This window comes from Anopheles maculipalpis, chromosome 3RL, assembly GCF_943734695.1.
Source record: "Anopheles maculipalpis chromosome 3RL, idAnoMacuDA_375_x, whole genome shotgun sequence".
NCBI lineage: Eukaryota > Metazoa > Arthropoda > Insecta > Diptera > Culicidae > Anopheles > Anopheles maculipalpis.
In genome coordinates, this window is record NC_064872.1 from 89991353 (window position 1) to 90018054 (window position 26702).

Here is a 26702-nt window from a genome sequence, read left to right on the forward strand (position 1 = left end):
GGCCGAAAGTTAATTTAAAAAGTGGTCTGGACGAAACGGAGGAAGCGGTTGGGGCCGCAGGATTGGATAAAATCGGATAAACGTACGAGAGATGGGCATTACGGAAACTAAAAAAAAAAAGCGAAAGAAAGACGCGCCAGAGAGCTGTTAGTGCTGGTGTGAAGAAACTGTGTATTTGTATTAAACAAAAGTATGAAGTGAAAAAAAAGAAATGCACCATCAATCATTATCATCATATTTGTACGAAGAAAAATAAAGAAATATATGGAATGAATAAAGAAACTACACTCAAGTACACAACAGTACGCATCAGCCGGAAGGAATTATCACACCAACAGCAAAACAATTTTATTGATTGATTGAGATGATTAATCAACAAAATGCTTCCATTGTTCGTTGCAGCACACCCGACGATGTCAGTGGATAAAATCATTCATCTTTTGAAGCATCTTTTGGATGAGCGGGAACTTATTGAATGAGAAAAAGTGCACCAACTTTATCGGATCACGCGGCGCCGCCCGATTCGGTTCCAGCAGTTCGCGCAGCACTCCAGTGAAGTAGTCCACCACAAACGCTTCAAACTGTTCCGGTGTATCGTTGGCGTGGGCTGCGAATGCGCCATCTACTTCCGGTGGCAGAGAAATCCTAGTCAAGTTCAGCATGATTTGTAGATGACGATAGGAGTGTGGAAGATAAATGCCCGGTATAATGGGAATGGTGATGCCGACCTGTCTGCACTTTTCTCGGTAGCGAAAGAAGGAACCGGCATCGTACAAAGTTTGAGTTAGCAGAAAGTCAACACCGTGATCGATCTTTGCCTTAAGATGATTTAACTCTTCCGTCTGCGAGAGTGATTGATGATGACCGTACGGGTAGCCGCCAACACCGAGCGTAAGCCGGGGAAGGGTTGTCGCCTGCTTTCGGAGATATTGAACCAAATCGGCAGAGTGTTGAAATTGCTGCTCCTCCTGCACGGTATCGCCACGAATCACGAAAAGATTCTTAACGCCGGACGCGAGCAATCCGTCCACCTGTTGCCCCGTTATGTTGTAGCAGGACACATGATTGACGACGGTGTAGTGCGCTTTGCGAAGTTGTTCAGTTAGCTGCATAGTCGGCGCACGAAGAAAGTCCTCGGAGTAGCGAAGATTATCGTCCGAAATCCAGGGAAGCGAACAGAAGACCGGCTGAGGTGTTAAGCGTTCCAGCAGGCCAATATCGAAGTCATCCTTGGCTGCTATTTCCATCGAATAGCAAACACCCTGGGCGGCGGGAGAGCTAAAGATGTGGTCCAGCTTCTTCCGGAGCTCTCCTTCGTTTGTTACGTCCGTAATGGAGTTTGTAGCGGCCATTGTAGTTTCCAAATTAACAGTAGTAGTAGCAGCACTCATCGTTTTACTACTATCGGTCAATACGTAATTTATTGTACTTTTTACACTCCGAGAAGCGATGCCGGCTTTTGCGGTAGAAAAGCTTGCCGTGTGTGACGATGCAAGTGCGGTTTTAATTATTTGCGGTCTTGTGAGAGACAGTCGTCGGTTTGATAAGATAAGCCTGCAAGGGAGAAGGCAGAACATTGGACAAACCGCGGTTATCATGTAGTAGAAGGCACGTTCAGTAGATAGATACTTCGTTGCAAGAGATATATTCCCAGCGTAGCTGAACAAGCTGAATGAGATTGGTTGATAAAATCAAAATACAATAATATGCAAATTGGAAGAAGCTGGACGAAATTTATGCTTCGTGACACCATAACGTTCCCAGAACCGATTCCGGCGGTTTTGAAGCGAGTTCCAACAATAAGAAGTTTTGTGAGCGAGGATATTGTTTACCTTTTTAAGAAGATAGTCCATGCAAGGCGCTTATTTAATACACAATCTGAAGTACAATCCATGCATATGCACTACGAAGAAAATCGGCGCACGCGTCTTCCGGTTTTTCTTTTCCTAGAACCTTTTACCATTCAGCTCGACGATCGTGCTGATGACAGTTCCTAATGTTGTTGCAAGGAAGTGACCGAGGGGTAGAAAAGTTAGGGGATGAAACTGAAACCAGCAGAGCAAGCACAAGCATACAAACGGCGCCCAGCACCGGTGTTGATAAGACCCGACTACGCAGCGCAAGGCCGTGAACGGTGAAGTCTTCTTTGCGTCGTGTGTGCGCCCCTTTCATCATAATCAATTTTGTCCAATTAATATAAACCTGAGCGCCTGGGCCTCAGGCAGTCGCCCGTCGATTAAATTAGTCGTTTTGGTACCGTCTGTTGGTGAAGATCGCGAAGCATGTTCGGTCTGTACGTGGCCCTCATCGTATTGGCCGTTTGCCTGTACTTCAAATGGAGCTGCAGCTACTGGACCCGGCGTGGCAATGTGGCCGGTCCGAAACCGTTGCCGATCTTTGGCAATCTGCTGGAACAGCTTACCGGTCAAAAACACTTTGGAGAGATTTTTGAGGAGATGTACCGAGCGTTTCCGGAAGCTAGCTGGGTCGGTTATTACAAGATATCAAACCAACCGGGCATTGTAGTGCGTGATCTGGAACTGGTGCAGGAAGTTCTGACCAGCAGCTTTTCCTCGTTCAATCAGAATGATTTCCACATTGACGAAACGATCGATCCGCTCGTCGCGTACAATCCGTTCGTGCAGAGTGGCGAACGGTGGAAGGAACGCCGCAACCAGATGACGTCCGTTTTTACAATGAATCGGATACGGGCCACGTTCCCGCTGGTTCAACAGGTCGCGCAGGACTTTGTGGAGTTTATTGCCCGGACGCGTAAGATGGATTGTCATTTCGAAGCAAAGGATGTAAGTTAGGATGGGCTTTCGAATTTGGGTCTTTCAAATAATTGGGCTTACTCAAATGCTTTTACCTTTAAGATATGCGCCAAGTACACAATCAACGCGGTCGCCAGCGTAGCCTTTGGCATCGATGCGGAATCGTTCACCAATCCGAATGCCGAATTTCCTCGCATGGGTAATGCACTGTTTGCGCCCACCTGGATGACAGCGATCCGTTCACAGTTGGCACTGTTTGCACCTGGACTGGCTAAGCTGCTGCGAGTACCGTGAGTGTCACTGTTGAATTCAACCAAGTCGTGATTCTAATCACATTTTGATCAATGTTTTAGCTTCGTTCCCGGGTACGTTGACCGATGGTTTAGGCAAATGGTTCGGGAAACCGTTCGTCAGCGCAAGAGCACCAAGCGCAACGACCTGTTCCAGGCCATGTATGACAACTTATCCGAAAACGGAACGGTGGAAGCAAACGAGAACCATATCGTAGGCCATTCGGTAACGTTCCTGTCGGAAGGATTCGAAACTTCCAGCACGATGATGAGCTATATGCTGTATGAGGTGAGTAGGCAGCTTTCCTCCCTGCTTTAAACGATTCATTTCGAACTTTTGTTTGCTTTTTTTTAGCTCGCATCTAATCCAGCCATCCAGGACAAAGTGGTTGACGAGCTGCGCACCGTTATGACCGAATCCGATGGTCAGCTAACGGAAGCAGGTCTTCATAAGCTGGTGTACATGGAAGCGGCAATGATGGAAACGCTTCGTATGCATACGCCGACATTCACTTTGCCACGCATTTGTACGAAAGACTTCGAACTTCCGCCACAGTTCCCAACCGATACGAAGCGTGTAACGTTGCGCCCCGGTACGTCGGTCGTTATTCCGGTGTATGCCATCCATTATGATCCGGAAATTTACCCATCACCCTACACGTTCGATCCGGAACGTTTCTTGGAGGAAAATCGTAAATCTCGCCCACGGCATGCATTCCTCGGGTTTGGTGAAGGTCCTCGGTTATGTTTGGGTAAATTGTTTTGGCCGTGAGCACTCGTTTTTTCTCGCCCAACAAGATCCTAATCGAGCAATCTTGTTTTTTAGGAATGAAATTCGCTTTACACCAGAGCAAAATTGGTATTGCGACGCTGCTAAACAAATATCGCGTAAAGTTGTCGCCGAAGCAGGAACTGCCGCTAGAGTTTGCCAGAAGTAGTTTCCTGTTGTCTCCCAAATCGGGCATATGGCTGAACTTTGAGGACAGAGAGTAGAGGGCAATGTTGAAAGTGAGAAGTCAACAGCAAGAATATATTTCGCACTTTACAGTGTTTTTCAAAGAAAATTCATGATTTTGTAGCGTATTGAGAACTAAACGGTTTCCGTTTTATATTTGGCCAGTAGCGGGGGGTTGAAGATGCTGCATAAAGGCTCTCTGTAGCTGCTTAATCAGCACCGCACCACCACCCTGTGGTTTGTTTGACAGAACGCGCGCGCTAGCTTTTGTTTTGTTTGTGGACAAGCTGTCAAAAGGGGTTGTTATGCTGTTTTCGCTCGAACGCCAACAAGGAAAGCGTTGTTTCGCGCTCGTTTTACTTTTCGGTGTGTTAATAACGTAAACTGTAGGCTAAATCCATCCGCAAATCATGGACAACGATCGGTTAACACAGTTACCCATGTCCCGGATCCGTACTGTCATGAAGACCTCCCCCGACATGGGAAACATCAACCCGGAAGCACTGTTCCTAATGTGCCGTGCAGCCGTACGTACCAACCCACCACCTGAGTGCCGCATCTGTTCGAGGGCCACCATCAACATTTATTTCCGATTTCTTGTTTTTTGGTTTCTCGATCAGGAAATGTTTATTGAACACATGGCAAAGGGAGCCCACCGTCCGGGGAAGAAATCGCTCGAGTACAAAGATCTCGCCCAGTACGTGGAAAACGATGATAAGCTGGAGTTTTTGCAGCAGATCTTGCCGAAGAAAATTACCGTCAAACAGTACAAAACGATGATGGCGAAAGAGCCTGCGACGGATGAGGATACAGACAGCGAGGAAGAAGAGGAGGAGGAGGGGGAGGAGGAAGAGGAAGCAGAAGAGGGATCCGACAACGAGGAGACGGATCAGGAAGCAGACGATGACGATGTGGTAGAGATAGTGGACGATGTGAAGCAGGCGGGCAAACAGCAGGAGCAAGACAGTGAGGATTCGGCATCCGATAGTGGAGAAAGCAATAGCGTGATATCCATCGATTCTAGCTCCGATGAGAAGGAAAATTCCAAAAACGTAAGCAATAAGAAATCACCGTTAAATCACAAAACAGGCGATTCGCCGTAAGGGGCGCATTTTTAAGGTAACGCTACCTAGTAAAAGTTCACATTTGCGAGGAACACTTTCTGTTTTAATTATTGCAAGGCCACAAACCAGGGTGACGGTTTTGGTACACCAACACTAGGACGAACACCTTGGGTAGTATATTTATTTAAACAACATAGCAGTAAACTGTTGTTAGGTTAATCGTAACCGCCGCTGCTGTTTACGCACGATTTTACTTATCAAGACAGACTGAAAAAAAAAAACATTTCTTAAAAAAAACAATTAAAACAAAATAAAACCACATTGCAAATAAACCAGCCTAGGTATCCCTAGGCTAGAAGCATAAATTTCGAAAATAGTACTATTCATTACTACTGCAGGGTTGCTCCTGAAGTATTGTTTGTGCGCCCATCCAACGAGGCAACCCTGCATGCGCCAACCATACTGCAAAACGTCAAAGCGACGGATTTGTCAACAGTAGATCGTATTTTTGGTGATGTGTTTAAAGTGTTGTTTTCGTGTTCCAAAATAATTGTAAATAGTATTTCCTTTCCCTTTGTTTTATCGTGTTAGTGTGACTATCTGTAAAGTTATTAACTAATGGCTCGAACCAGGAGCACCGTGGACGAACGTTTGATTGCCCGGTTTAATCAGGAGCTCGGGGCGGATCTTAAAAATTTCCACAAATGTGGCGATTTAGCCAAGTATTATCGGTCCGAGCTGGAGGATTTACGGGACAAGGTAAACTGTTGTTGGTTTGTTGGCAAAGAGTTTCTTTACCATAACTTATCCTCATCACACAGATCACAGTTACCGACGTCGCATGCATTCCAAGCGTAAAGAATCTTATCGAAACGGGTCGAACGAAGCTACAGCAGCTCGACGAGAAGCAGTCCACTTTGGATGATTTCGAGGAAAAACTAAGCGACCGGATCGAGGTGTACCATCGGCTAATGAAGGAGGTCGGTGACAAGATGCGAGAAATACGGGTACTTCAAACCGTGCGCGACTATATGGCGCTGGTAAAAGATATCGAAAACATCAGCCAAGAGCTGGAATCATCCATCAACGGTAAGGATGATAGTAAGCCGATCGCACTGTACGTAGCACTGACCGGAACGAACAGCATACTCGATCGTATCGGTGGCATTGAGGCGCCGAACTTAAAAATGTACGCCCGGAACACGGCCTTTCACTGGCACGATGTGCTTACGGTGAAATATTCAGCCGAATTTGAGGCCCTGCTGAAGGCGATCAAATGGCCGAATTTGAATCAATCGCTCGAACAATTTAATCCTTCGAAAGACCACGTGAACAAACTGGTTCTGCTGGCGGAACACCTGTTCCTGGTGAAGTTGCCCGGCGATCAGGATTTCCTGAACGTTCGACTAACGCCGTGCATTATCTGTCCCCACTATACGACACCGGTGGAGCTGTTTGTGAAGCCGTTCCGGCAGCGATTTCAGTTCCATTTTACCGGCAACAAGCAGACGAACCGATTGGATCGCCCCGAATGGTATTTGACGCAGGTGTTGATGTGGGCGAAGGAAAATCACATCTTCGTCGGGCAACACTTTCAATCGCCAGCGCTGAGGGCAGGGATAGCAAATAGTAGCGTACGGGTAGGTAGGATAGGAAAGTTCTTATCCTGTAAAAGAAATCCTGCTTAATGTTATGTTCTTTTTTTTCTTTTCAATTTTATTACAGTTGGAATTTGTACGTGGATTGGTACAACTGGCGATCGAGAAGCTGATCGTAGACATTGAACAGATCGTACAGGATGAAGCACTGTTTGCGCATCTCATCGATGAGGTGTTACCGTTTGAGCAGGATCTAAAGACATCGCTCGGATACCCAAACAGCTATCCAAGTGTTGTGTCGGTGTTGGTACAACCGGTCTATTTCCTAAAGTGGATGGCAATCGAGAAAAAATGTAAGTGTTTTTTTAACAACTAGAATTCAAACCACTGACCTTCCAACTACATGGTATCTTCAAGTCTAGTAAGCAACTTGATGGTCGGTGTGACCTAGTAGTAGATCATGAAGCCAAGAAGAAGAAGAAAAAGAAGAAGCTTTACACAGGATTCCTTTTCCTTTGCTTCATTCCAGTCACAACGAATAAAATGGATGCGATGCTCAACACAGACACCGATCCCTTCGAACTGCTCGATCCGGCCAACTTAGATGAGCTGAAAATTCCTAAATGTGCCGATCAATTTATACGCCTGCTAGATGCAATCAAGGAGCGATACTGTTGTCTTCCGCAGCCTAGTCAGCAGCTTCAGTTCCTTGAGTTGCAGCTCGAACTGATCGACAATTTCCGCTGTCGGCTGCTGCAGCTGTACAACGACGGCGTAAATCCGACCAAAATTCTAAACGCACTCAACTATCTAACCTCGGTGTTGCGCGAATGGGGTGAGAATGTTCACTACCTTCATCTACACGCGGCGCTTTATGGACCCGATGCGGACGAAATAAGTTCCGTGTTTGATCGTACTATTGAGGAGCTAAATTATTGCCATCAGAAGCTGGTGGAGGAACTGGTGACATGGATTGTGCATGAAATCACGTCTCGTTCGCGTCCGTATCGGTACGATCTGTGGCCGTCGATGAATCCGCACGATGCCAAAGAAACGCTGATGGTATCGCCGTCCGCTAGTGAAATGTTTCAAACGACCATCAACCATCTGCACGACATGGAGCAGGAACTGTCGACGAACGTGTTCATGATCGTGGTGCGCATGATCGCCACCGTGCTGGACCGTTGGATGATCTCGAGTATGGTGATGAACACAAAGTTTTCGAGCGGTGGCGCCCAACAGTTTCACTTCGATATGACGCGCAACCTGTTCGGACTGTTTGGTCAGTATGCGAAGAAAACGAATTTGCTTTTTAAACGGTAAGAAATAGGGAGAATTTTGTAAAGCAATAGCCCCAATCTTAATATCCTTCTTCATCCCTTTTCTTTGACAGTATTAATGACACCTGCATACTGCTTACGTTGCCACTTGGATCGGCTATGCTTCTTAGGGAAACGCTACTATCGGAAGCGAACGATGAGGATGGATTGTCACGCGCCCTACAAGAGGTTGGTCTAACGATTTTCGATAAAAATACTACTCTCGCAGTGCTCGATCGACGAAACGATATGCCACGGATGGGCTGATGAAAGCAAAGCACTAGAATAAATTGAAACCAAATGCTTGTTCCTTGTTCGGAATAAAAAAGGGTAAATGTGCATAGAATATATTTTATAGCAAACTCTTTCTCTACTAAAGTAATAGGAATTATAGTATTAAAAACCCCGCTAGGCGGTTTGCTGCAGGTCCTGCTTGACAGACGACCGACAGCAACAGTTGAGACTCCGGCTCGTAGAGGTATGCATTTCGATCAGTATCTGATCGAGCGGTTTGCCTTTCGTTTCGGGTACGAGTGCAAACACAAACACTACAAACCCGGCAGAACAGGCCGCAAAAATCCAGAACGAAACGTACGTTCCCGCCTCGTCTGAAATGAGCTGATACAGCTTGGACACACCGAATCCAACCGATCCTGCAAACATGGTATAAATGGCGGCCGCCACTGCCTTAACGTTGGTGGGAAATATTTCGCCTAGGATGGCGAACGGTACCGTCGCAAGTCCGACGGTGTAGAATACGATGTATATCATGATGACAGCAAGTGGAATCCAGCCTATCCCGTCCACATCGACTTCTTGGTCGAGCAAGAAAAAGTACAGTCCCACGGTGAACGTTCCAACCGCACAACCTATGGTGGAGATCAGCAACAATGGACGGCGCCCGACGCGATCGACGATCGATGAAGAAAGGGCCGCAGTTACAAGCTGAATAACGGCCATAATGATGGAGGATTCGTGTGCCTTCAGCCCACTGTTTACCTGGTCAAAGATTTGCTGCGAGTAGGCAATTACCGCTTGACTGCCACACAACTGCTGAAGCGCCCCAAGCCCGAGAATAATGATCAAGCTGCGACGATTGCCTCGATTGAACAGATCTCGAAATGTGCCACGATTTTGCTGCGATCGTTCCACGGAAGCTTGCATCATTTTTAGCTCATCCTGCACATCGCTCGTCTTTCTTAGCCAGCGCAAATTTTTCTCTGCCTGCTCGTTACGTTGCTTTGCCAGCAGATAGTAGGGTGACTCCGGTAGCCAGAGAAACAGTACGAAGAACGTCGCCGGAAACGAAAGTGATATCCAGGCCAGTGTGCGATACTCCACGTACGGTCCAATAACGTACTCGAGAAGTATGCCTGATTTAGCCATTACCGTAAGTAAGGTGCCGATTGAGCCGCGTATCCCATCGGACGCAATTTCGCCGAGATAGAGTGGCATGGAGGAGTATGCCATACCGTACGAAATTCCACTAAGCGCACGGGAAATGAACACAACCGTCACAGAGTCACCGACACCGATCAGAATCCAGCCTACGATGCTGGGCAGTACGGCCAGCAGAAGCGTAATTTTGCGCCCAAATCCATCGATCAGCCAGGCAGACGCTACTGGGCCGGCAATCGAAGTGAGGACGAGGATTGACACAATCCAAGAGCTTTCATCCGGTGTTATGGGAAGCGGTGAGTCATCCCCAAGCAAAAGTGGAAGGGTCGGTGAAGTCCAACCGTATGATGCTGCCACCGAAAGCATCAGCAGTGTGCCTGAACGGAATGCAAAATTGAAAACAATTTGTAACAAGAGGCGTGCAATGGGATGTTCGATAAGATAAGGATGTGCCAGTCCACCCACATCCATACCATCGGATCATTATGCAAGAAAGGAATGCTGGGGCGTCTGCATTAACCTCACCAAAGATCAACCGATCTTTCGTGGATCTTACCGGTGAAAGCAGCCAAATATTGGTTGGAATATTTTCGAAAATCCTTCACATTGTCCCACACTCCCATTGTTACAGTTTAGTTCTGTAAATCCCCGTCAACGAAAAAAACAATGACCAAAGTAGGAACACACGCGCGTCCCGTCCGATGGTAGACAGGGATGATTTGAAACTGACCATCCAAAATGCTCTGTATCGATTTATTGCACTAGACTGTCGGGCCAATAATAGTACGAGCTGATATTTCACTCGATTATGCCACTGTATAGTGATCGATTACCACCTTGCTGCTTTGTTTGGTCATAGATATCCCCTCCCACCAAGGGTGATACGCGTGTGTTCCTTCTACGAACTCTTTGCAAACTTCCTCCTACCAAAGCGAACCGCGCGCGGCATCCGAATTTCCCACATCATCCGGATAAGATGGTCCAGACATCGGGTATGAAGAATCCGATAAGCTTACGGTGGTATTTTAGGGGGGTTGTTTTGGTAGACACGCGCCTCCACTCATCATGGTGACGTCGTACCATCCAAGGACCAGCTGGACAACACACCCCTCTCTCACTCGCGCCCTATTCTTGTAGAGACAATCGTGGGGAGAGGTCGCAAAAGTCTCCAAAAAGACTACTACAGGTTCAGCGTTTATCTGCCCAATGATGGCAACGTTTTTTTCGGCAGTCATGTTGATAAGGGGCCAATTTTGATAAGCAACCCCGAAATGAATTATGTCGTAAGATTAAAGAAGCTTTAACTGATAGACAAATCAATGCAATTGGGAAAGGTCAATAGAAATGAAGTATTTAACGATTGGGGTCAGTGGCTTCCCGAATATTGCTAGGTAAGAATGAAAAAAAAGGAATGTTATCTTGTAATAGAATTTCATATCTTGTAAACAGAAGGAAATTGTAGTGGAAATTTGGAGGTTTAAGTTCAGAAGACGCAACTCAGCTTAGAAAGTTCCCATGGTTAAGCTTTAGGGTTTTAAGTTAAACTGACCATCACTACCATTCCCTTTCTTCTTCGGTGGCGAACAGACTTGAGGCTCAGTGCAATTACCTTCCAGAGCAATTGCCAGCAATAAGCTTCTACCCGTGGTGCATTATCTCTATGGTATATAAAACCTGCTATTTCAGGGATGTGACGATATTGAGAAGAAACGTTGGGATGTAGATAGCAGCGACCTGCTTTTGACTGGGGCCTTTGGATGTAAAATTGCATCAATGTGCCCACAGCTACAATAATATTAACTTGGTACGCCTTCGGTAGCTCTGATATCATCTCTTTACAGGGCTAGTTCAATATAAGGTAAGATTTCCAAATTTCATACCCCTTATCGAATCCCCGTAGTGTAGTACGAAAGTGGCAGCGGGAACCTCAGAAAGTACACGATAATTGGACTTCTTCCAGCAAGGCCTTATGTGCCCATTTCTAACCCAGTACCATAATGGCGCATTTATGATGGATGGCATAAACGTGGCCCGTCCGTGCACACATCCATAAAAGCGGGTTGTTTCAGTAATGACCCTCTCTGATTATGTTGCCTCAGTCGATGTTACCGTACAGCGCCGGATCACACTGACCGAAATGGCCTCATTCCCGCACTGGTCGCGGTCAGTTACGGACTTGTAGAGGAGAGTATGTCGATCGTTGGGCAGGAACGCGTCCGTGGACAGTATCGTAATGAGTACATCGCCGCATTGGCTGGTAGGTGGTGGTCATGATCATACAGTTAATAATGAAGTTAGCCGCGGTCCAAGTTTATCCTTTCCTGCTTTTGTCCCATCTCTCTCACACACATACAGCTACTTCATCGCTGGTGGCCTCAGTCGCTTGTGCAGGATGGTCCTCACCGGCGCTACCTGTCCTGCGAGGTTCAAACTCACCTATTCCGGTCACACCGGACGAGGGTTCCTGGATCGTGTCGTTACTCTCGATCGGATCCCTTTTTGGACCAATAATTTGCGGTTTGTTTGTCGATCGGTATGGCCGACGGCCGGTGCTGTTGTTCAGTGCGATACCCTTGGTTGCCGGTTGGTTGTTTATTGCGTTCGCAGAGTCCGTCGGCATGCTGTACACCGCACGTTTGCTGCATGGTATCGGATACGGATTGGCGTACTCCGTCACACCTATCTATCTGGGTGAAATATCGTCCGACGCAATACGAGGATCTACCGGTGTGCTTGTGACAGTGATGGCAAAGCTGGCGTTCCTGTTTGAATATTCCGTTGGTCCGTACGTTGGTTTCCGTGCCCTGGCCTGGATATCGATGGCCCTCCCAGTTGGGTTCTGTGTGCTGTTTTTCTGGATGCCCGAAACACCATACTTTCTACTCGCACGTGGTAATAAGCAAGCTGCCGCCGACAGTCTGCGATGGTTGCGTCGGAGCACATCGATCGACGAGGAACTGAGACGCATGGAGAAGCTTGTGCTCGATAGCAAGCAGAAGAGTAATCCTTTGAAGCAACTACTGCTGACATCCACCAACCAGAGGAGTCTCGTCATTATCCTTCTACTTTCGCTCGGCATGCAGTTAACCGGTATCAACGCCATCTTGGGCTATTCTCAGACGATTTTCTCCCGACTAGCTCTTCCACTGACCGCAGCCGAACTCTCGATCGTACTCGCCCTGGTACAGTTGGGCTCCGTCATGTTACCGACATTTCTCGTCGATCGAGCAGGACGTCGACCACTACTACTCGCGTCCACCGCCGGATCCTTTCTCGGACTGGCCATGTGTGCCGTGTACTTTACCCTGGATGAAACCACTACCGACGTTCTCTCGTCCGAATCGGGTGCAGCGCATGGTTGGATACCGTTCGGAGGAGTGCTTCTCTTCATTATTTCATTTGCGATCGGTTTGGCCACCGTACCGTTCGCCATACTGGGTGAGGTGTTTCCGAAACACATCAAAGCGGCAGCAAATGCCGTATTTGCGGTGATTACGTCCGCCGTTGTATTTTCCGTCGTGAAGCTCTTCCAGGTAATTTCGGACGGGGCAGGAACGTACGTTTCGTTCTGGATTTTTACCGGATGTACTGCCGTGACGGGGATTTTAATTTTCTTGGTAATCCCAGAAACGAAGGGCCAATCGTTTGAGCGTATTCAGGAGATGATGATAATGCGGCGTGGTAAGGCGGATGAATCTGGTCGGGCAGATGAAGAGGTTGCCAAGGGAAGGCCACTGTTAGGATGTTGAGAAATAGGTGGAAAACTGACTGAAATAGAAATAGACAGAAAACATATTTTATACAAGACACAAAACAAGTGTTGAGTTGATTACGATTGGCGGTTGTCATCCACGCGGGTATTTGTGAGTTTCAAATTAGTTCTCACTGCACTCCTCTCACAATGAGATGCTTGACACCCCTGCACTACTCTCTCACAGCTGTCAAACTCAAATAGTTACGGCATGTAAACAACAACACAAACACCGCGTTCAGCTGTTGTTTCGTGATTTCCCGCCGTGAAAATTAAGGGAAAAACAACTTACATCAATAAATTACGCTTAAGATCGATAGGGTAAGAGGCTTGTGAAATGCAAAACCTAGTCCGGACACCGCATCTAATAGCGCCCACGATTGCGGTGCTACTGCTGTTGCTGTTGATACCAACATCGTCAGAGGTGGAAATTGATTGCAACACTTTGCGAATGGGACAGTATATGTGTCCCGATCCGACGATTAGACAAATCGATCCCAAAACACAGCAACTGCGAGGATGTACGCAGGAAAACAAGGCACGCGTTTGGTGTATTGCTGTCGATGGGATTGTGTGCAGTGAGACGAAGAACACCAGCTTCACGCGCGAGATGGAATGCAAGTGGACGTAAGTAATGTACAATCGAAAAGTAAACCATCCGTTGTACCTTGCATCAGCTGCGTGTTTCCGTTTTTTTTTTCTAGCAATGGATACCACTTCGATACAGCGCTATTGCTTTCCGTGTTCCTTGGCATGTTCGGTGCGGATCGGTTCTACCTTGGCTATCCGGCACTGGGACTGCTCAAGTTCTGCACCCTTGGCTTCATGTTTCTGGGCCAGCTGGTGGACGTGATACTGATAGCGACGCAGGTTGTTGGACCGGCGGATGGATCGGCCTACATTATACCGTACTACGGGCCGGTCATTACCGTGGTGCGAAGCGATAACTGGACGTACCGACTGCCGCAGGATAACTGGTGATTGCTGGCCAACATCTTCCGGCTCACACGATGGTCACGAACGGAAAACTAAAGCTCCGAATCGACGCTTGCCTTATCGAAAACGGGCAATGTGATGATGATGAGTTCAATGATCTCTCCCTCACCACAGCCCAAAAAAATAGTCCCCATCGTTCCGGACACGGAGCGGACGTCCCCTTGTTGTGGCTCCAGAAGTAGCAGAAAATGATGCAAAATGTGATACGATAGCGGTAGTGGTGAAAGTCCTTTTTTCTAATGCGATATAGAGATGCCAATAAAAGATAGTTAATTAAAGAACTGTAACGTTAAGAGGTAGAAATATTCCTTGCTTAAACCCCAAAAAGATGTGGTAGAAAGGATGACCGAAGGATAAGACTAGATTCATTTCAGTTTTGACTTATCCGCCATTCGCACAGCTGGAACAGTACAAACAGCATTTGGAAGCGTCTTGAAAGGGACCAAAGGCATAAGCAAGATCCGGCTAAGAAGTGCCCGGTCATCCTTGAGCTTCAATTGAATAAAAGACGACGGCAAAACCACGGCACGCGGTAACAATTTGATCGATACCACAAACTTTGCCAGCCATTGTATTGGATTGTATTTGCCATTTTTTTTGTAAGGATTTTTTCGTTGCTGTGTAAATTCGTATTCGAAATTCGCGTTAGCTGGCGGATTGTAGAGCATATTTTTTATGATTTGTCGTGTGCCACAATTGAGCCGCGACGAACACACAACTGAACAGTTCAATATGCGGTTTTTCGCTTGTTGTTATTGTCCCTGCCCTAGAAACTGCCTTAGCCCTGCCGCCCTGGGAAAATTGACGACTGCGTGTATCGATGCCGTTGTGGTTAGGATTCGGTTGCGAACTAAATTTATTACACCACTCCCTCCCTCACGATGGTTGCTGCTTACGACGGGAACAAGTGAGTGAGTGGTGAGGAGACTGTCCGTTTGATCCATATCTGTTTAGCATCCCCTAAGGTTGGATGGATTATCCATCGCCCGCTAGCTGACATGTCCGTTTTTTTGTTTGTGTGCAATTCTTTACTGTGATCGGGAATTGATGGATGGCACGGTGGTGTGCCAAATCGCTTCCACACACCACAACCCAAAACGGGACGATCGTCACGAGGTAGGCCAGAAAAAAAGGTGCGGAGGTTGATATGAAGACCTCAACCTACAATAATCGTACCCTTTTATACAACGTAATCTTTGTTTAGTCATTGCACGTGGGCTTTACGACCCAAAATATGATCAAGGCCATACGAAAGGCGATCGCGACAGCTTTTTAGGGAAGAATACATTTTAATCAGACAGCCATAGAGATGCATAATAATGGGACTTTTCTTTGGGGTAGGAGAATGTAATGTGTGTCGAATACACCCGTGATGGAAGTTGTTAGTTGCTGATTCGTTATGATTGAGAACGAATCAGATTTGTAAAAGAAATTTGTAATCTACTATTTGTAATGGACTTCGTCTACCAAGAGACGAATGGTTTGGTGGATTTTGCTCCTTTCGAAGGCTCTAAGCGGAGTGGAAATTGGGGCCCTATAAATTACATTGAATCGTAATTTGACAACCCGAAGCGTTGTTTGTCGGATTTTTGCTAAATTTCCTCTACAAAAACCTAAATATAAAGAAATCATATCTTAGCTGTCAAAACAAAAATTCTAATTTAAATTTAAATTTAACTATCCATTTATCCATTTAAATGTCTTTTTTAAAGCTTTCCGAAAATGTGCTTTCAATCTGCACCAACCAATATGCAATCCGTTTGACAGATATTTAGCCAGCTACCTCCTGAACTAGTATGTTGCCAGTCTGGGCTTGTGTATTGGCACATTCTTTGTATCATATTAGCAATACACCAGATTATTAAAAAAAAAATTTAAGTTATTGTAAATCTTGGAAAAATCTTTTCCAAAAAAATCAAAAAATAATCTGGCAGTGTCTGCGCTAGCCTTGGAGAAGCAGGCCCCATGTCTCCAATGTTCGAGGTCCTCTCTTAATGCACAATATATCGCTTATAGGCTTCAAAAACGGTCACATCTTGTTCCTAAAGATTAAAGCACTAATCCAAGAATCAACTTAAAGCCTCGGCAGGCCAGCAGGTAGCAGGAACGGAGCGAAGATTTTTCTCTAGAATTACATACATAAGCGATAAGGGTTTTAAAGCCAAACCAATGCTAGATAAGGTTAGTATCTGCTAGTGAGTTGCCTTTAACCCCTTCTCGATTCCTAACCTCCATCAAACCGATACCGGTAGGCCCAGTCCCCAGAACCCAAACAAAAAAAGGCCAATGTTGTGAAATTCCTAACCAACCTAAAACCCCGTTTCGCCTCGATAAAATGTGCTTCCTGATGAAGCATAAACCACACCCGGACTCGAACCAGCGGCAAAATAACTTACCTAGCGGGAATTTATGTGTGTCAAGAACTCGCAAAAAACTTTAGCTTTGGAACTGTTTCGGTTTTTTTTAAACGACACGCTAGTGGCCATAGCTTTCGATCACTCCCTCCGCACAAACGAACCTTTGTCGGGAGCCTCCGAACTCTTGATGGGAATCGAAATTATGTATATCTATGCTGCCCGGCAGGCCAACAGTGTAGCGCCAAACAATGCTTGCGGAGGACGTCCAAGGGGAGAGGACACAAATAAAACTGTTTCACTTTTCGCGCGTGTCATTTTGGGCAAAACATTCCCCCAACAACCGCTTCTCGCGCACTCCCCTCGTTTTTCCTCCTATTCCTGTAAAACTGTCTTCGATTTTTGTAGTCCATGGTCAAACGAGACGGACGGTCGGGGAGGTGAGCGTGTCTTTGAATTGCAAAAATCGTCTGAACGACATTGAAATCCCTGCTCGAAGAGTATCGAACGAGAAAGGAATGATTTGCGATTCGTACACTCAAAGGTACCTCCACTGAGACCTCCCCCCCCCTCCTATCCTAAAACGATCTGCCAGAAAAAAGGATCAATAAGTGTCAAAAAGCGTTCACCCTTCGACGCTTGTAAATTAGTGCGCAAACAACGCAACCGACCAGCTGCGTGCGTATGTGGGAAAAACGTACCCGGAACAACATACGCTCGTAGCAGGAAAAGCTCGCTTTTCCCATGATGTGTAGACACACCGACCGTTCCAGCAATCCGCAGTGAGTAACTTCTCCCGCCTCTCTCTAGAACCACCCCCCTTGAAGCAACCAAACTCCTTGAAGGATCCGTGAATGAAAGCTTTGCATCGAAGTCGGTGTTGCCTGTATACCTGTGGTTTTTCCGAGCGAGAGTGAGAAAGCGAAAGCGTGAGAAGGCGAGAGCGAGAAAGCTTCATAGAGAGTGAGAGAAATGATAAACAACATCTCGCTCGCTCACACACCGGTACCACGCCACAAACGGGATCGTGGATTTGGCAAAGTTCGTTAGTGCCGCGTCGTGCGGTCGTGAAAGAGGCCATTGGCATTGGGCTTCGGGGTTCGGGCAGTGGGCCCCTGGAGGGCTAACAGGTTCGTCCCGAGCACGAGCCACGGACACGGACCACACGCGCGCCAACAGTAAGTCTGTGCGGGACACTCGCCGGGACCGGAAGCGAACGGGCGGTCTTCCAGCGGCTGCCCTTTTTTTTGGCCGTGTGTGTGTGTGCGTGATCCCTTAACGTTTCTGTCAATCCGCTTTTCGATAAAATAACGATCATAAAACCGCATAACTTAACGACCCGCAGGTTGGTGGTCGGAACCTTTCTCTGGTGACGGGTGCATACACACTCACATACATAAGCATGGTGTGATCCTTTCCCATCAGGACAATCAGGGTGTTCGTTCCGGTTTTACTTTCGCTTATTGCGGTCGTGTTGTGTTGTGCGCGCCTTCAATTCGTGTTCGATTCGTTCGTGTTGAAGCAGCGTGATTTGTGGGTGTCCTGATTGGTGGGTGGTGGTGTATGGAGTACCAAGACAAAGCACTGAAGGACGGAAAGCAATAGCAAAAAAAGGGTCAAAAGCCGTCAGTGTTTGTGGTTCGGGTGCCATCGCTTTCGGCACACTACTCCGTCGTTGATCCTCTCCCGTCCTGCTTTCCTATCGACGTTTTCCATTCGGGCTTTTAGACGTTCCTGTTGTGTTTTACTTTTTTCTTCTCCTGTGTCTTCCATTTCGTTCGATTGTTGGTGTTTCGTGCAAACGAATTTACATACCAAACCTCCACCCACCCATCGGTGCCAGGTTTGTTTCGAGAATTGCGGTTTTTCGCTTAAAACAGCATCATGTCGAGCGCTCGGTGCTTAAACTGGTCCCGACCGCCGCCGGGAAGGCATCCAGCAACGCTCCGGAAGCAGCTGTCCTGCATCGAACCCTCCTCACCCTCACCCCTGCCCGGCGGTGGACGCTCCCAATCGGTAACTAGCCTAGCGTCACCCGCGGTCGATACAGCCGACATTCGCCACATTCTCGTAACCGGTGCGATCATTCACTCGAACCGTTTGCAAACCTATCACACCTACAATCAGGCCCACCGTGGTGCGAGCGCCTCCCTGCTACGATCACGCCCAACATCGCACATTGCGACCGGCGAGGACGGTCAGCGTCACCGTCCGGCCAGTGCCGGGGCTGGAGCAGGCCGGCGGGCGATCTTGTGCAAGCAATTGTCACTCGATCGGAGCATCCTGGTAGCGTCCTCCATCGCGTCCGGGATGGCAACCGTTGCAGCGGGTGGTACCATCCCTTTGGGGGTCGGTGCCGATCGGGACGAGGCGGGTGACGGATGGGCCTTCAATCGGAAGCAGCAACGGGCTGGAGCAGCAACCAGAGCAGAGTGCGTATATTTGGTGATTACGTTTCAGTTTAGGTTTTTGCTTTCAGGGACATTTGAAACCAAGCGAAAGGATTAAAACGCATCGTGAGACATGTGGTTCAAGTGTTGGTCATAGTTTTAGTGGATCATATAATGTTCAACCGCTCCTAGTTTGTCGTTCCTTAGCTCTTAACGCAACTTTAGTGTAGATGTAAATAGTGTAGAGAATGCATCAATTTAATTAGGAATTATTTGTGGCGAAGTTTTCAGTTCAAATACCATCAAGGCCGTTGCCCCGTAGCGAGGACTAACTATTAATTTTATTCTTATTTATCGTGTAGAGTGTATCGGTAGAAACATTGTTAAAATTATTACTCATCTATCTAGTTCTAGTCCAGTTTCTCGTAATGCTCTAGTTCTAGCAGTTCCCAAAAAATTCTCGCAATTAATTTCACTCTTTGCCTTTGCTGGCCAGCTCGGATGCGAACGCTAAAAAGGGTCTCAAATCGATCAAAGATTCGCGCATCAACATTAAAATCTTTCTCGGGCAAACCGTCCAACAAGACTCCTCCGACACCGGTATAAGCGACACCGAGGGACCGACCGCAGCGTCGGTAACGGCACTGCAGCAGGGTGGTACCAACCAATCTAGCCGCCCGATCGCTTCCCATGCGAAGCAGGAATCATCCGTCACGAACATGGTAAGTGTTAAATTTCAAATTTTCCTCAATCGTTCAATTTTCCCACGCCCGAGGTTAGTGAACCTCCGGAACGGCAGTGCTAGAAAGAGAGTGAGAGAAAGAACAGTGGGAGTCCCAAGAGTGCCCGATTATCCCTCGCCCTGCACCGCTGTATCGTAGTGGAAATTGCGTTGTTAAGGTGGGTCCTTACCACAATTCTTTTGGCACAAACAAACGAGAAAAAACTCGCAAAGGCCAACAATACGGTGACGGGTTTGTGGGTTGGGTCGCAAGCGACACAAAGCGACACGAATCCAGGTCGTCGTCGCCCGGGACCGATACCGGAAAGTAGGCCACCAGGCGCCTCCATTACGTCCGAACTTGATAATGATATCCATCCACCACCTTGCCTTCTCCGAGCGTTACAAACAATAATGCAGTCAATCGTTCGGGACGATTGCGGGCGTTGGAAAAGTTTTGCTGGTTTGGTTTGGAAAACAAGTCGAAGGTCGTTGTGTTATTTTCTGCAACAGACAGTCGCGCGTCGAAGCGGAAGTTATGATTATTAAGGATGGGAGCAGACTTATTTAGCAAGACGATCGAACACTTTAAGTGGCTGGTTTGAATCTTGAGCTTGTGCGCCTGAAGCTATGCAAAAACGCTTTTGGAACAATAATTTCACACTAAATTAATCACATTTTATCTTCCCAACGTTACAGTACAAAGCTCTCTTAATAAGTTTCACAGTTCACTTTAATCCTGTGCGCTCTATTACCGGCCTCAGCCAACACGTTTATGCTGGCGTTAAAGACCTATCACTCCACAATCGAGGATAGCTTTCGAGCCTGTCAGGCTCTGTTTTGTTCGACTGACGACAGCGTCAGTCAGTCAGTGGAGCATTACCGAACCCTTACCGCCCTTCACGTCACCAACAGTACAACTAGGTCAGCTGGTTGGACCGATTAAAAAATGCAACTCCAACCCAAAGCGAGAGTTCGTGACTATGCTTCCGTATTTGTTTGTCCGTGCGCGAGCATTTTCCGTTCATCAAATGGAATGGCAACGCAGTACCTGCCTTGCTATCGCTATTTGTACGTTATCGAACACAATCCTTAGCTACCGATCGGGAAATCCGACACCCACGAGCACTGGTTTTGCGTTGTTTTGCAAGGCTTGTACTCCGTTGCCGTGGAATAAAGTGCATCGCTTATTGCATCGCTTTGAAGAAAGGGTACAAGATAGGAGTGCTGGTGTTTGTCTGCCCTGGGTTTCGGTGTATGTTCAACGTGAGGTAAGTTTGTACCGTGTGCCAGTTGCTGCCGAACGGTGTGGCTAGGCACAACCAAACAAAAAGGGAACCGTGGCGAATTTTGTTCGATAACGTGGGAAGAGTCTGTCGGGTGAATAGTACAAGGGAAACTCGAACTCAAACTCGAAAGACAAAAAGTCCACAGTTTAAGCGAAGAGTTGGTTTCTTAATTCCAATCTATTCCAGACTCAGTGCCTTACTAACGAAACAGCATACACCAAACAGTTTTCAAGCAAGTCTTTGTGCTACATTTTTTTTTCAATTAACCTGTGTGTGTCATTGTGCAATTTGTACTCCTTCCCATCCACCCAGCGAACGATTGTGATTTCTACTCGAGTGCCACCCATTGTCTGTAACTATTTCCTGGTGTTCCAGCAGCAAAAACCTCGTTTACAACGTGCAGGAAACGTTCCACCCTAAGGAAGTAATTAAACAACCATCCAGATTTGCACGGGCTCTAGCAAAAGCCTAAAAGACCACTTGAATGGTATCACGAGTAGCAAATGTGGATTGCATGTGCAGCAGCAAAAAATAAAGCTCAAGACTGTTTAACCTAACCTTAGGTAAGGACTCGTTGGACAGTGAAAATAGTTTAATTAATGATTCGCCTGCTTAATGCCAGCCAGAACAGGTGCCCAACATGAATTAGCTCACTCACAAGGATACTTTTAGAGGTTAGGTCCCAAGAAATTCGGCGCACAACGTTTGTACAAAAGCGGCAACGTGAAATGAAGGCAAAAAACCTCCCCAAAAGTCCTTGGTTTGTTTGGATCTAGAAATGACGTCTTTCAAACACCTTCGTTCATAACAAAATCTGCTATCAAATAGGATTGTTTGAAAATGGTCGACCATCAGCATGATTGCTATTATCAACGCCTGATTTGAATTTGTCGTTGTAAAGGCTTTGTTCCTCTTGCACACCCAACGCTCCCATGGGCGCTTCTTTATTGATGAATAACTACGCTGATAATACGATAAGATGATGACTATACGCTACACCTAAAGACCGGCTGTGATTGTTGCGAAAGACCTTCGGGAATATCACTCGTTGCCGGCATCGTGTGACCCGCCGGCCGGAGATGATTGATGATGACTCGTGTTGCTTTTGTGGATGGTACGCAGCACGCACGCATCAGTAGTTGCAGAGCGAACCGACACAGAATTCACAGTTGGCATAACCCTGATTGCCGGTCACACTTCTGCAGGTCGTATCGAACGAGCTAAGCTGTAGGGCGCAGCCTCTATCAAGCGTGTAACGGTTTTCCGACGAGACTGCAATAGACAAAGGTGCAAATGGAGCAATGAGTAAGGCCCGTATGGTAGCAGATCGGTTTAATACACACGGTAACGCTGGATGCGATAACACACGTAGCCGGTCGATCGTCCCCACGGTGAAACGGTGGACGACAGTGGTGGATACCACGTTACCAGCGGTCCGGATGTCGCAGATGTAGGAAGGGTAGGCTGAGGAGAGGTCGGCAAGGTGGGTCCAACGCCACTACCACCACCAGTCGAAGGACTTCCGCATATCACAGCTCCCAAGCTGTTCGATTCGCAACTGTTACACGAGTAGCAGACTAACTGCGTATAGGCTATGGACGGAATTGAGGGGTTTTCACTATTAACAAACGCTTCACAAGGAGTTGCGTGTCGCCGTAACTTACCTCTTGTAATAAGAAGCAACGACAGGACTAGAATACCCACGGCACGATCCATTTTACCTCGCAAAGTACAACACCTGCACACTTGCAACCGAATCGAAGCGATCCGCGGAACAACTTCCTGGTAACTGATCAGCTATAACGCATCTGGTCATCTCATGAGGTCTACTAGCGAGTTGCTCGTATCGCTCGCTCGATAAAGTGATCGAGATAAGCTCCCATCTCCCATCGGTGGACGTAGTACAGTTAATGAAATATATTATTCGACACCTCAGTTCTGCGTAATTAGTTTTTGGTCACTGTTAGGACTGCTTCCAGAGGACCGAAAGGATCAATTACGATCACTGATTAAGAGCTATTTGATAGCTTCTCTCTCTCTCTTTCTTTTTGGCTTAACGACCTTTCTAGGTCACGCCGGCCATCTAATCCCCTGCCAGACTTGCTGATACCACACAGTTGGGATAGTCAGTCCTCACTACGGAGGTCCTCACTATTGCCTCACCACCGTCCGCGGTTTACTACTTCCTATAAATCAATCTGTACATTAAATTGCTTGAAGAACTGTAGAGCTGCTCGGTACGTGAATATTATCGCTATCTTCAGGCGATAGTGTGAACCAATGGAGTGTGCAAAAAAAAGCCGAAAATCAAAATGATGGATCGACTCAGATGCCTGCCAAGCTATTAAGCAATCAACCAGCAATATTTTGCATTTATCGTGATAAATTTAAAACGTCCGCGCTACGTGTCTCACCGATCAGGAATGCAATCGATACAAACGTTGCCAACAATATTGAGTGACACATGGTGAAACTGTTTAGTCATTCGTCATATCGCACCGAAATGTGTTGAGCTAAACAGATTCAAATTATTACAATATTGCAATCTATCTCTCTCTCTCTCTCTCTTTCCGTATCGAAAATTCGACATTTCCACCAAATGTTTAGGAAAACTGTCGATCGGTTCCACGATTGATTGGCAGCAGCATTAGCGTGCTCGCATTCCGAGAAACCAGCGCAACTAAGTACCCACGATTAGTTTATCCGGTCAATTTCAGCAGTCCCGTCGCAGTACGAAAGTGTTAAATTACATGTCAATTACACGTGACAGCAACGCGCCATTCCTTACTCCACAGCAATAACAATGGAGCATTCCCGCCGGGCGGTGTTTGCAAATGGCATGGCAAAGTTTCGTCTCTGCACCGGAACTGCGTCACTGTGCCCAAAAGGGGCTATGCACGTGCCAAAAGCTGTTGTTACTTGCTTTTGCGAGTTTTCAACGCCTTCCCAACCCCGGGCGTTGGAATGGGAGTTTGAAAAAGTTTTGTTGGCACAAAAAAAGATTAAAAAACAAACACGAAAAGCTCGCTAATGCACTTGCGGGAGTGCGCTGAACTGGCAATTTTCCGAATGTGATGTGTGACTTTCGCCCACACGCTTTTTGTATTCCATTGTTGCTTTGAATTTCTGTTCCAGCCCTCCGACACAACAGCTGCCGGTGGAAAAAGCAAACCCACCAACGGAACTACCAGCAGCAGCAGTACCAACAACGGTACGCCCAACACTTTCCAAGCAGTTGCCGGCACTGGGTCCAACATCGGCAGCGGGTCCAACGCTAGTGGACGGACCTCGTCACTGGCACAGCGTCGGGCACAGTTTCAAGCGAATCGGCAAAACTCGGAAGCACACGATCGACGCCATCCGCCACTGGTGCGGGCTATGTCCGCACCGATCCGTCCAGCCGATACTGATGCGTCCAAATTTGCACAGAGCAAGAAGAAACCACGCCGTAGGAAAGTGTTGAGGTAAGTGAAGTCAACAGTTAAAATTCCTACCCGGTCTAACGATCTTCAACGATCACATCCATAAATGCCATGCCACAGGGAAAAGGACGAGTATAATATCTGCGAAGAGGATGAATTTAGCGACGACGGATGCAACAAGATGCCGCCCGGAGGCACGGGAACGGGCGCCACACAATCGATGGGATCGAATGGCCGACAGGTACCTGCCTGCATACTGCCGATGCGATCCCGCTCCGTACTAGGTGGACCTTGCGATATAGAGACGCTCGTGTCGCTGCTCAGTTCCGGTGGCAGTGATTCGGAAAAGGAGCAAGATTCAACGCAAGCTTCAGCGACCAATACCACCGGGCAACAGTCGCCTACCGCGACACCGCCCGCCAACGCTTATCACAGAGGACAACCATTTTCGTCCGCCCATTTCGCAAAGGGACGCGCTCCGATGCTCAAGAAGGCCGGCAAATCGGTGTCGTTTCAGGAGAGCGACCTTAAGCCGGTCGCTACCGCTGGTCTCAATCGGGACTATCGGAAGCCATCGTTTCAACCGACGGTGGCTAGCAGGATTCGTCGTACGCAGCAGCTCGTCAGCACGCTGAATGCTTTCCAGCTGAACAAGGACAAGGATCGAAGGTGGTAGCCCGGAACCGATAGGAGAGTTACAATCTTTGCTTTAATGTACATTTTCGCGCCATCTTTTCAATTTCAGTGAGGACAAAGATACAGAAGATAAGGAGAGTGGAGATCCTACTGCAGGAGTTGATAGCGATCAGCTTACCAAAAACAGCCCCACGATCGACACACCAACGATCTCGCAGGCCAATGTCGCCAGTACTAAAGTAGAAGTCAACAAAGCTGCAGCTGGCGCAGCAACCGTGTCCACCAACGGGGATCTACAAACGCCCAAGGAACAGGAGTGCTATCGACTGTTTCTCAAAATGTCCAAGAAAGGGTTGGCCGTGTCGTACGATACGATCCTACGGGGAATGCTCACCCCAACCGAGCTGCGCGTACTGCAGAAGAAGAAAAGCCGACAGCAGGACGAAAGTGATGCAGCCGAAAATGGAAACGGTGGTGAAAGTTCGCCAGAAAATGGTATGTTTGAGAATGGGACCACATTTGAGGAGTTCCGTTTTCATCACGGTAACGAGGATGTCCCACTCACCATACCGGAGGAACCGCCCACAGTGTCGAACGAGGACAGTAATGATTGCGAGCCGAAACACAGTCAAATTACCACTGACAGTGGATACTAAAATCAGGCCTTTAGTGTACACCGTTTCTTGTTTCTTAGCGCGTGGTTTTATTTTTGGTGTGGTCCTGCTGCCGGTTGGATAGGAACTGTGATAGGAACTGTGAAACGTGAAGCCCGAGGACTCCGCCACTACTGTACGCTGTTTTGTGTTGTTTGGCGGATGTGATGTGAAACTTATGTGTCTTTGTTAATAGCAAACTACTGTTTTCCGTTTTCTCGTTGATACTATTGTTACCCAGAGTTTAACTGTTACTATGTTTCTTCCGCTTATTTGTAGCCAAAAAATGTATGTGTGTGTTCGTGTGTACGACCGATAAGCAAAGATGCATAGAGCCATGCTCGACAACACTGTGTCCTAGAAACAAGAAAAACGCACCAAATATATAGCGGAGTCAACAAAGTTGAAGCTCAGGTCTCTCACGGTGGAGCTGCCAACTTTCTTTCATTTTGTTCTCTTGAGAATTGTATAACACACTTCAGCTGACCTGCGGAAGCCGTACTTATTATTTTGCATAAAAAACAATCTCTTTTTTTTCTTTTTCCACCCTGTTCCTTCCTCTTCTCCTCTCCTCCAGGATAGGAAATTCTTCAAAAGCTGCCGTGCTTGGTTGTGATATGATACACACAGATTCCCAAGATAAATAGTATAGTTGGCGACATATCCGTAAACGAATGCGACTTTTAACTGGGAAGGTTTTCTTCTAACCGTTAAATATCGTGTTTTGTGCACTATTTCCCTTACAGTAATGCTTATGGTAAACCTAAACTTAAAACATTTAACCTGCGTTACGTTCTTCTCCTTCATTTGATCCTTCTTTTTCCCCCCTGTCTATTACTTCTCGTATTACTTGGTTTTGTGGTTAAAATTTTCCACCTAGATGCTCTACTCACTTTTGTTAGGCTTTCACTTAAATATAAACAAATTAGAAATGAATAACATATATCACACGCACTTTTAGCAATTTCGTTAGGCACAAAAAGCCGCGAACTGGTGGAAGGGAACGGTTCTACCGAGGGGGCGAAATACACACTCTAGTGCCCTGCCTTGCCTCTGTCTGTCTGTCAGTGGATGAGCACCTGGCACGGTAAC

The 26702-nt window shown here is 47.1% G+C and overlaps 8 protein-coding genes across 8 annotated transcripts in view; 5 read left to right on the forward strand and 3 right to left on the reverse strand.

Moving 5' to 3' along the window:
• LOC126562106 (probable cytochrome P450 308a1) overlaps positions 1 to 4057 on the forward strand; it is a 67718-nt gene extending 63661 nt beyond the window's left edge. Inside the window, exons 2-6 of the mRNA XM_050218525.1 lie at positions 2273 to 2804; positions 2877 to 3064; positions 3128 to 3353; positions 3420 to 3816; positions 3891 to 4057. Coding sequence (XP_050074482.1) covers positions 2283 to 2804; positions 2877 to 3064; positions 3128 to 3353; positions 3420 to 3816; positions 3891 to 4057 — 1500 coding nt within the window. The 5' untranslated portion in view covers positions 2273 to 2282. The remainder of the gene's footprint in view (positions 1 to 2272; positions 2805 to 2876; positions 3065 to 3127; positions 3354 to 3419; positions 3817 to 3890) is intronic.
• Positions 1 to 26702, reverse strand: part of LOC126561256 (uncharacterized) — a 215332-nt gene that overhangs the window by 179698 nt on the left and 8932 nt on the right. The window lies entirely within an intron of this gene.
• LOC126562663 (methylenetetrahydrofolate reductase) lies at positions 417 to 1352 on the reverse strand. The gene has a single exon (XM_050219226.1). It carries the CDS (start codon positions 1350 to 1352, stop codon positions 417 to 419), a length of 936 nt encoding a protein of 311 aa, XP_050075183.1.
• On the forward strand, positions 4338 to 5130 carry LOC126563042 (chromatin accessibility complex protein 1). Its single transcript, XM_050219651.1, has 2 exons — positions 4338 to 4546; positions 4640 to 5130. The coding sequence occupies exons 1-2, from the start codon at positions 4430 to 4432 to the stop codon at positions 5120 to 5122; spliced, it is 600 nt and encodes a 199-aa protein (XP_050075608.1). The 5' UTR covers positions 4338 to 4429; the 3' UTR covers positions 5123 to 5130.
• LOC126561724 (RINT1-like protein) lies at positions 5694 to 8267 on the forward strand. The gene is made up of 5 exons (XM_050218030.1): positions 5694 to 5842; positions 5905 to 6723; positions 6809 to 7034; positions 7211 to 8000; positions 8075 to 8267. The coding sequence occupies exons 1-5, from the start codon at positions 5702 to 5704 to the stop codon at positions 8265 to 8267; spliced, it is 2169 nt and encodes a 722-aa protein (XP_050073987.1). The 5' UTR covers positions 5694 to 5701.
• On the reverse strand, positions 8409 to 10021 carry LOC126561182 (facilitated trehalose transporter Tret1-like). The gene is made up of 2 exons (XM_050217128.1): positions 9955 to 10021; positions 8409 to 9775 (listed from the first exon to the last, which is right to left on the reverse strand). Exons 1-2 carry the CDS (start codon positions 10019 to 10021, stop codon positions 8409 to 8411), a joined length of 1434 nt encoding a protein of 477 aa, XP_050073085.1.
• LOC126561183 (facilitated trehalose transporter Tret1) lies at positions 11589 to 14210 on the forward strand. The gene is made up of 4 exons (XM_050217129.1): positions 11589 to 11655; positions 11754 to 13079; positions 13521 to 13776; positions 13854 to 14210. Exons 1-4 carry the CDS (start codon positions 11589 to 11591, stop codon positions 14128 to 14130), a joined length of 1926 nt encoding a protein of 641 aa, XP_050073086.1. The 3' UTR covers positions 14131 to 14210.
• LOC126561184 (uncharacterized) lies at positions 18362 to 25704 on the forward strand. Its single transcript, XM_050217130.1, is given in 6 exon segments — positions 18362 to 18931; positions 19386 to 19611; positions 24035 to 24363; positions 24442 to 24990; positions 25067 to 25628; positions 25696 to 25704. Coding segments are annotated over 6 exon segments (2223 nt in total). The 5' UTR covers positions 18362 to 18383.

What these genes read in the sequence shown, in the direction of transcription:
- LOC126562663 (XM_050219226.1), bottom strand. Translation starts at nt 1,352, where the DNA reads ATGGCCGCTACAAACTCCATTACGGACGTAACAAACGAAGGAGAGCTC.
- LOC126563042 (XM_050219651.1), top strand. Translation starts at nt 4,430, where the DNA reads ATGGACAACGATCGGTTAACACAGTTACCCATGTCCCGGATCCGTACT. An exon ending in TCCTAATGTGCCGTGCAGCC is followed by an intron (nt 4,547 to 4,639) that starts GTACGTACCAAC and finishes TTTCTCGATCAG; the next exon opens with GAAATGTTTATTGAACACAT.
- LOC126561724 (XM_050218030.1), top strand. Translation starts at nt 5,702, where the DNA reads ATGGCTCGAACCAGGAGCACCGTGGACGAACGTTTGATTGCCCGGTTT. An exon ending in TAGCAAATAGTAGCGTACGG is followed by an intron (nt 6,724 to 6,808) that starts GTAGGTAGGATA and finishes ATTTTATTACAG; the next exon opens with TTGGAATTTGTACGTGGATT. An exon ending in GATGGCAATCGAGAAAAAAT is followed by an intron (nt 7,035 to 7,210) that starts GTAAGTGTTTTT and finishes GCTTCATTCCAG; the next exon opens with TCACAACGAATAAAATGGAT.
- LOC126561182 (XM_050217128.1), bottom strand. Translation starts at nt 10,021, where the DNA reads ATGGGAGTGTGGGACAATGTGAAGGATTTTCGAAAATATTCCAACCAA. An exon ending in ATATTTGGCTGCTTTCACCG is followed by an intron (nt 9,776 to 9,954) that starts GTAAGATCCACG and finishes CATTCCGTTCAG; the next exon opens with GCACACTGCTGATGCTTTCG.
- LOC126561183 (XM_050217129.1), top strand. Translation starts at nt 11,589, where the DNA reads ATGTCGATCGTTGGGCAGGAACGCGTCCGTGGACAGTATCGTAATGAG. An exon ending in GTACATCGCCGCATTGGCTG is followed by an intron (nt 11,656 to 11,753) that starts GTAGGTGGTGGT and finishes ACACACATACAG; the next exon opens with CTACTTCATCGCTGGTGGCC. An exon ending in GATGATGATAATGCGGCGTG is followed by an intron (nt 13,080 to 13,520) that starts GTAAGGCGGATG and finishes CGCATCTAATAG; the next exon opens with CGCCCACGATTGCGGTGCTA.